Source organism: Melanotaenia boesemani, chromosome 3, assembly GCF_017639745.1.
Source record: "Melanotaenia boesemani isolate fMelBoe1 chromosome 3, fMelBoe1.pri, whole genome shotgun sequence".
In the NCBI taxonomy this organism is placed as follows: domain Eukaryota; kingdom Metazoa; phylum Chordata; class Actinopteri; order Atheriniformes; family Melanotaeniidae; genus Melanotaenia; species Melanotaenia boesemani.
Window position 1 is genome coordinate 16,890,056 of NC_055684.1, and position 9,257 is coordinate 16,899,312.

At 35.1% G+C, this 9,257-nt stretch overlaps 1 protein-coding gene across 1 annotated transcript in view; it reads left to right on the forward strand.

The window, feature by feature from the left end:
* Positions 1–7,549, forward strand: part of LOC121636568 (CD276 antigen-like) — a 129,233-nt gene extending 121,684 nt beyond the window's left edge. The window contains exons 6-11 of the mRNA XM_041980163.1: positions 192–227; positions 2,504–2,649; positions 2,740–2,782; positions 2,965–3,009; positions 4,409–4,486; positions 5,665–7,549. Coding sequence (XP_041836097.1) covers positions 192–227; positions 2,504–2,649; positions 2,740–2,782; positions 2,965–3,009; positions 4,409–4,486; positions 5,665–5,720 — 404 coding nt within the window. The 3' untranslated portion in view covers positions 5,721–7,549. The remainder of the gene's footprint in view (positions 1–191; positions 228–2,503; positions 2,650–2,739; positions 2,783–2,964; positions 3,010–4,408; positions 4,487–5,664) is intronic.
* Positions 7,550–9,257: the final 1,708 nt, after the last annotated feature.

The window sequence follows — 9,257 nt, forward strand, 5'->3', positions numbered from 1 at the left end:
ATCAGGGCAAACATTTAGGACAAAAGATAAATCTTTATACTGATGCTGTATTATTCTTCCTCTAGTACTCGCCAACTTCTCTCACAATCATTCATTATCAATGAAAACTCTCTATCATCCACTCTCCATTGACACCATTAAAATGATAGTTTTTACCAAAAATGAATTACCTCTTTTTTTATGATTTTTAGGTCGTTCTTTGAAGGACCGAACAGGAGAAATCAATGGTGAGTTTTGTCACTCATTCTACATCTATGTTGTGTGTGTGCTGCAACTGTAGATCTCAGCTTCTTTCACAAAATGTCAACTGTGGCTGTCATGTTATAATAATTAGTCACCACTAAAATGCCATTATTGAGCAATCACACCACAAATTCACTATTAGCCTCTACTCAAGAACTTTAAATCTTTAAGTAGATTCTTTGTATTTAAATAATATCTTTATTGCTTTAAATTAAGACAGATATGGAGAAATTAATGTTACGGACTGGTTTTAATTTTAGTTGCTGGTGTAAATCATTGACTGAAGAAATTCTAACAGTTAAAATCTTCATTTTGATGCAGCTAAAGACAGTAAACAAATTTAATATGTTAACATTTATTGATAATATCCAGCTTCTGGGTGGATGAGTTGTAGCACACACAGTAGATATAGAAGTCAGTGACATTATTTAAAGTCTCCATTGATTTTTCCTGATCTGTCCTCAGAGGTAGGACTCATGCTGTTCTGATCTAACAACAATATCCTTTTACAAATGTTACTATTGTTTATAATGGCCTTATCATAACTAAATCTACTTTATGACTACATTAGATCATGAAATGCAGCTGCAGTTACACTATAGGACCAATGTGAGGGACAGCTGTCTGGCAAGGTAGAGCATGTTAGTAGCCCTGTGATTAAAGTCAAATCCCTCTTTAATATGTTGGGCTGCTGGCCCTAGAACCTGCACACAGTTATCGTTTCCACCATTCTGTTCTTGAACAGTTCCAGAAAGTGGGACATTTTACACACAACATAAATATATAAGTGAAAAAGAGGTGTACATATGGCCATTACGGTGGAAAATAAAAAGATCACCCAAAGCCTTAAAAACAAAAAGAAAAGGTAAATATATGCATATTTTAGTTTTTATGCAGAGAACTCGACTAACACAATTTATTTAGTAGTGTTGAATTCTCACCTTGCATGTAGGACTTTTTTTGCCCCCAGGAACATGACCACTTTGCCAATATTAAGATATTTAGAATATATCTTAAACATACTTCACTTCACATTGTGAACTTTCAAACGAATAAAAAAAAAAACATAAGTTAACATAACTCCTCTTGGAAAGAAAAAGGTTCAGTTTGAGTATCTTTAGAAAATTCTCTTATTAACATAAATATAACATTACAAAATGATTTTGCCATTGGGACTGGTATAATACAAACAGAAATTTCCTCATTCTACACTTGTACTGTGTTTGCATGTAAACACATACAAGAAAACCCCCCGAAAACTTCTGAACAGCATGAATAAACCAGAGCTTTTCTACTCTATGAAAAGGCATATATCTTTAGTGATAACCAACACAATCACAATCGCAGTTGTGATCTCTCACCACTGGGCCTCTTTCTTATTGTACACTTCAGGAGGAAATTATTCTCCTGATGTTGGTCGTCTCTCAGCTTGTGTTTGAGTTTGTAGGCTGCTGCTGTCTTGTGCATCTCAAAGAGCAGCATTTCTCACTGCTGTCAATGTGCAGTTTAATTCCAGCCACGAATGATGGCTGCTGAATGACAGCTTAACTGACTGCAGTCATGTCTGCAGCACACCTACTGATGTGGTAAAAATAAAATAGTTTTTTCTGATTTCTCCTTTGAACCGGTTTAGCAAGAGTCATTCCTTGTTTCGAATCTGAGGTTGTAAAATCAAAATAGTTCAGTTATTAACTATGGAAGTTTAAGATGTGCATTGGCAGCTCATATTAAAATCCAGATTTCCAGAAAAAACTATTCTTAATGTCAGTTTTTAATTAAATTATTTAATTGATAAAACAAGTTTATTGCCCAACCCTAAAAACAGGCTACTGGCAATGGAGTGAATGATTTTAGGTAACACAGCTTAGAATAGCTGTTAAATATTATTAATTTCTAGTAAATGTTGGTACACAGAAAACTGTTTAGTTTAAATATAACCTGTAGAAAAAGTGACAGAATCAGGAAATAGACATTTTTCTGATTTCATTAACAATCTGGATTGATGAATTAATGTTATGAAACATTGGTTTTGTTCTTTTTTCTTTCTAATCCAAGCTTGTTAGTTATTTGTTTTTCCAGAAAAACTGTATAACTATAAAACCCCACCAAACATTTTGTTTGTTTGTGTGAAATAAAAAAAAAATCTAAATATGAGTTTCTAGGTTTGTATTAAGTTTTATTTTGAACCTTGTATGTTTCTAGCTGATGATGCTTTCTTTCTACGTGGACAGTCACGTTCAGCATTGTGGTGTTTTCACAGGAGCAGCTGCGAAGCCGATTGTTGGGATACGGGCTGTTACAAAGGATGGGGTGCTGCTGAACTGTGTAGTTGCAGGAGCAACTTCACAACCTAAAGTAGAGTGGCAGGACGGTGATGGAAACCGTCTTCATGCTGAGGAGCCACAGGTCTCACACCGAGGAGACTACTATGATGTTTCTGTCCAGATCACTGTTAACAAAACAAAGACCAACCATTTCTGTTGTGTGGCCACACAGGAGAACATCCGCCACGTTATTAGTGATGAGATCCATGTACCAGGTAAGATTTTTATTTGTGATTATTTTATCAGTAAATAATTTGTTAGGTTCATGTTGGTTTATATGGTTTTTCACTTGGCATTTTAGTTTGATTTTCCTCTTCTTTGAAAATGTTTATCTTTGCTATAATACACATTACTTTACATATTCACTCATCTTGAGTTTTTCTGTGATGTGTTTCAGATCAGCTGTTTGAGTCCTGCTCTCCTGATGTCGGTCTGAAGATAGGTGTAACGCGGGTGCCGAAACCGCTCTCACTGTGTTCTCCTGCCCTGCCTTTTGCTCTTTGATTCTCACGTGCCTTGTATGCCTTTGGTCACATGACTGCGGTCGACCAATTAGCTAGCTTTATTAAGCGCTACCTGGAAGTGACCGGTAACATGCGAGGGGAGAGCTACACAAATGTTTGCTACGAGGTATGTTTTGCTTCAGATTACTACTAACTCATCATGTCATGTTCTGAAACTTATTGCATGAACTGATGACTTATAGGAGCCGACTATCAGTCCGAAACCGCCGCGAATGACTGCGCATTTAAATGAGATAAACTGAATCGGTGAGTCCATGCTTCCTATATTGTTTGGTTGGTTAGCTTAGCATTTGCCACCCCATAGGATAACATGGGTCCGGTTAGCATTTGTTATCTATGCCAAACAGTGGACAGTATTGTTGTCTGAATGAAATGTATTTAAAGTGAAATATCTGTTTATATTATCCATCCTTGTTTCTATTGAAATGTACTTATATGCATTTATCTGCAAAACTTTATTGTGACTGGTTTATGTGACTGAAAGTTATTTAATTCAGTTACAAGTAATTGTTTTATTAATTGTTTGGAATACTTTGGATTTATTGTATAATATTGATCTTACATGTGAAATTATTTATCCACTGTAATACAATTAGTATTATTGGGTTTTGATATTTAGATCAGTGAATTGTGTACACATAGATTTATTGGAATAACGTTGGTCCTGTTGTTTATACAGGCCAGATCTAGATGGCGAGCTAACCCTAATGAACCTGAAGCTGCTGAAGATTCCTATCAGGTCCCCTCCATCCCTCTGCTCAGCTCAGGCTGGTAGGAGGCTCCTGTAGCCGACACGAACTCTTGCACTCGCTCACGCACTTATTCTGCGACCCATTGCTCCAGCTACTTATACTATTCCATTCCCACACATGGACGTCCCCCTGAACTGGTACATCTGGGTCGTATGAACTGTTAACGCTCACTCTGCGTTGGACTGTGCGTGTGAGCTTTTCATTGATCTGTGCGCTCCCGATCAATGTTGAATTGACTATTGAACTGTTGTGAATAACCCTTGAACTGGGTAATCATTTGAATATTGAAACCTTGTAATACATTGTGGGTTTTACTTTTTAGAATGGCCATTCTTTCTCTCTGAATGTTAAATGTATGTTTTGTCTTTGTCTTTAATTATATTTAATACATGGTACCATCAAAAGCAACCCTTCCAGTCTCTGTGTCTCTCTCCTTGAGCTGAACCTTACTCTTCTGAACACTAGTCCATTACGATTATATTGCATAATGTTAGTACCTAGGGTCCCTTCTTTACTCACCCTTTAGTGATTAGTGACCATTTTGTGCAACGTATATGCTACATAGGTCTGGACGTTGTTATTTTTTTACTTGGAGCTGTGATTGTTGTTTGCCTACTTTACATTAGACACCTCAGAAGGAAAGGTAAATTCTAATTATAATTTGATCTTATTAAACATTTTTAATATGTTGACATCCCTATAGATACATATTATACTAAAACTGGAATAATGTGTGAAATACCGCAGAGTAACATGTACAATAACATTTGTCTGTTTATGATGTGCTGCAGACCTCTTGGCCAGGTCACCCTTGTGAAAGAGATCATGATCTCAATGGGTTTTTTTCTATCTGGTTAAATAAAGGTTGAAAAAAATTATCACAGCTGTCTCAGTAATGTAGTAATAACAGAGCTGTGTGTAGTGTAGAGAGGATGAGGTCTGCATGTTGCACTGAATGTTCTCATTTCTGACTATTACAAATTACTAGCATTTTTATTTCCTGTCCATACTTGGTATGAGCATGCTTCCTAGTCGAATGGACAGCACCAAGTATGAGTGTTCACACCCGGTGTTGCAGTGCTTCCCACATTAATCCTGACTGACCTGATCTCACTTACTACGTTTATATGGACATAAACAAGTAGTCTTTGTCATAAAACTGTTAATTGAGCAACAGAGAATGTCAGCAGGTCAGCCAGCATTTAAGGACCTGAACTATATAAATATTCAGACATTAACATGTTCCAGATCTTCCAGATGCACAACTTTTGCAGCTTAATTCAAAAGCAAACCTTTTTCAAAGTTATTAAACTACTCAACTTTTAACTATCCTTTGACAGAATGTTAATAAACAATAATAATTGCTTTATGGTAAGGTTGAGGTGATCTATTCATTTTTCACAATGAATTAATTTATATAAAAAAAGTCAAATAATGACTGGTTGCTATGAAGCTGCCTAAAGAAAAAATGTTGGAATTAAACATTAGCATGCAGACAAGGAGAGCTAAACCGATAAACAGACTAACTATAAACTACATTTAATTAGATTTAAGAAAAAGAAAAACTCACACATTTTTCCTGTTAACAGATAAAATTTGACTCTTTAGCAAAGCTGAAGTGAACTTACTATAAATTGAGTTTGGATCATTATCAGTAGAAGCTAAAACATAAACTGATGCAGTTATTTAATAAGTTTAGGATGAATGTTTTGTAGATTCTGGGGTAACTTTGAGTTTTGAGTGAACTGTTAAACACACTGTGTGTTTCTGTTGAATATATATCTAAATTACTTTATTTTTCTTTTTTTCTTTTTTTTTTAGGTACCCGGCAGAAAGATGGTGTTTTGGAGTCACTGAAATCAGAAAATCAATGTTAGAACATTGTCTACCATTTTACACTCACACAGGATGGTATTTAAAAAGGGAAAAACAAGATATTTCTACATACATTTCTGATAATATTAATGGATTAGATTTCTATAGCACTTTTCAAGCTACATTAAGTGCTTTACACTAAATACATTAATTAGTCATTCCATGTTTATACTTGGTAATGGTAAGCTAAAGGTGCTTCATCTTCTCTGACCAAACCAAACATTCATACACCTTAAACACAGCACATACATACACCATCAGTGCCAACACTGGAGGCAAGGACTGCCACCTCTATTATACTTGAGAAAATCTGCCACTGACCCAGACCGTACTCCTTACTTTGTAAGAGGATCTTCAGTACAGCCATTCACTGATGCTGCCACAGACCAGAATAGAAAGGGAACTAATTCAACAAGTAGAAGTGTTGACAGATTCACTGCACTGTGTTAACTGAGAAGACAGAAGATGAAGCATCATGTCATCTCATACAAACAAAATCTGCTGATCAGAATAAAACTGATTTTTACAATTTATTTATGCAGCTCAATATTACAATAACCAGCTTTCTGAGTTATAGATAGGTCAGAGCCATCCAGACAGAATCAGCAAGTATTTAATAAGTTTCACGGAAGAAAGTGTATATTTGAGATTTTCTGTTTTTGTCTTGTTTTTTTAAATGTGCTTTTTTATTTTTACTTATTTATTTTTTTCTTTCTCTACTTTTATTGTGTCTAGTCATCTCTGTTTATTTCCAGGGTTAAGATTTTGCTGCGCATTAAGAGTCAAAATTTACCTGTGGTCTAAAACCTGACTGGAAGACATTGTAGCAGTTGTTTTGTGTTAAAAAGTCATGTAGTTGATGAAAAACGGATTTTTCGATTATTTTACTTAGAAAAGGAAGATTTGAGATCGGCCTGTAGTTGCTCATTTGTGTCTCGTCTAGATTCTCTTTTTAGCCGAGGTTTGATTACAGCTGTTTTTAAAAGTTCTGGGAAGACTCCAGATATTAAAGACAAGCTGACAATCTGCAAGAGATTATTGTCTATAAAACAACATTAATCATTCAATTAAAATTAAAGGTCTGTTCAGTTCTGATGAATTGATATTATAATGCATCTTCTAAGCAGACCAGACAGCAGACGTATGTCAGACTGCTTATTACAACTACAGTGACTTGTGACTTGGACTTGAGCCATGAGAACTGATTTGACCTTAAGGCCCATTTATGCTTAACATCATTTTAGTTCAAATATAATAATAGCAAAGAAACCTTTTAGTAATGACTATCTAATGACTATTTTATGTTGCATTCAGTTGGAAATGTACTGCATAAGAAACATAGTCAAAGTATATTACTTCAGATTTTTTTTGTTTTACAACTATCAAATAGATAATTCTCAAACCATTTATCTTAGTTTTTAATGAAATTTAATTGAAATTTGAAAGTTTGAGCTCAAACACAAAAAAAAAGGAAAAGCTAGAGCAGATATGAAAGAAACGTTTATTCACCTGTAAATCTGTATATATATTTTTTATGAAGCTAAACTTTGTCACGTTTTAAATACAATATATTTTCCTACATAGAAAATTGTGTTGAATTAAATGATAATTTACCTTGTTACTGTTATGATGTAAATAGACTCAGGTTTTTTTCACAGATGAACTGCAAGTCTTACTTGTTAGAGATTTTCATGAGGAATGCCTCTCTTGAACACAAATGTTTGCAGTGTTCATTCTAGTCTTTTTGCTCTTTACTGCACTGTTTTTATGCATCTTTATCTGAAGCATTATAAGAAGTTGTGTACATATATAATGCTTCAATTTTTAGCAATGAATGGTAAAACCACATTGGTAATGTCCAAAGGTTCTGGTGCCTACTGCTGCTAATTCAGGTAGTTGAGCGATTTCATTTATCAGAGTAAGAAACCAATCATAGGATAAACAGGACATTTTTAAACCAAAGAGTGCCTCTGATCATGATGCTCATCCAACAGCACCATCAAAAATAAAGAAGTATCAGGATACCTTATATATGTTTTTGGACTCACAACCATGAAATTTGCTTATAGAAATATTTTAGCCTTCTCTGAGCCATCTAAACTGTTCTTAAGAGTTAATGTTTGTTTAAATGTCTTGTGTTTCTTCTAAACTGATCAGTGCCTTCAACTCATTGAGCCACACAGACTGATAGCGCTGTATGCACTGTAGGCTACTTACCTACAAACATTTCTCCTGATTTATCTCGTCCTCCAGGCTTGTTGCCAGTATGAACCCTGTCCTACCGTAGTGCTCTTCCTGATGTACATTGTTTATTTAGAGTTAAAACTTTTTTTTACTTGTTTTGAGTAAGTATTCTGTTCAATGTGATATGTATGTCATGCTGACAACTTTTGTCTCTGCTGATTGTAAATATGACCACAATAAAGTGCTTTAATTTGTCTTTATTTCTGAAGATATTTAATAATTCAAGCAATAATTTAGATAGAACACCATTTTACACCACCATCACCCTCTGAAGGAGGAGAAAGTTTCAATTCATACAACCACATAAAAACAAATGAAACAGTTTAATTAATTTGACCTTTTGCTCCCCAATTGAAATCTTAACATCAGATCTTCCAGTCCATTGAGGAGACTGAACACTTCCACTGAATCACTGTGATTGGACATTTGACATCCTACCACACTCTAATCTACAGGTAATCTGTTATATAAGATATAAAAACAGTTTTTGCATCAATGTTAAAGCTGAAGACGTCAAAACAGTCTTCAGATGAATTCCAGGACTCAAAGTTTCCCGTTGTTGTACATGCTAGCAAACAGTTATGTTAAAAAGACATTTCCAAGCAGAGCAGCTGCTAATCCTCGCAGTAGTTTACGTCCCGAGTTCACCCCGAGTGAATAAACTGCAATTTAAATTCTGATGAAGTCATTTAAAGAGAAAATTGTGTGATAAGTTTCTCACATTGTAACGAGAATCGTTTGAGCCCTTAATGCAAAAATTATAGAATTAAAAAAAACCTGAATGTTAGGCTAATTGGTCACCCTAAATTCTCCCTAGGAGTGAGTGTGTGCGTGTGTGAATGGTTGTTTGTCTCTGTGTGTTGGCCCTGCGATGGACTGCTGACCTGTCCAGGGTGTACCTGCCTCTCACCTGCTAAATGCTGGGATAGGCTCCACCCCCGCAACCCATAATAGACAAAGCGGTACAGAGAATAAATGAAAGTGAAAAGAAGACAAATTGAATCCAGTCTGAGTCAATAAATCATGTTTGTTTAATGTTTGTCATTAATCATGAATCCACAACACAGCAGTTTGTTTAGTGATTAGGAAAAATGTGAGTATTTACATCTATTGTCATACACGTCACAGTTTATACCCATGCTAACACAATCAAGACTTTTATATACAAGAAATACCTACTAGCATCATTGTACAAATGACTGTTTAACCCACTGAATTTGTCATTGATGCAAAATACACAAAAATAATAATAAACTTCCTCCAGCTGCCCTGAAATAGACCATAACAACTGGATA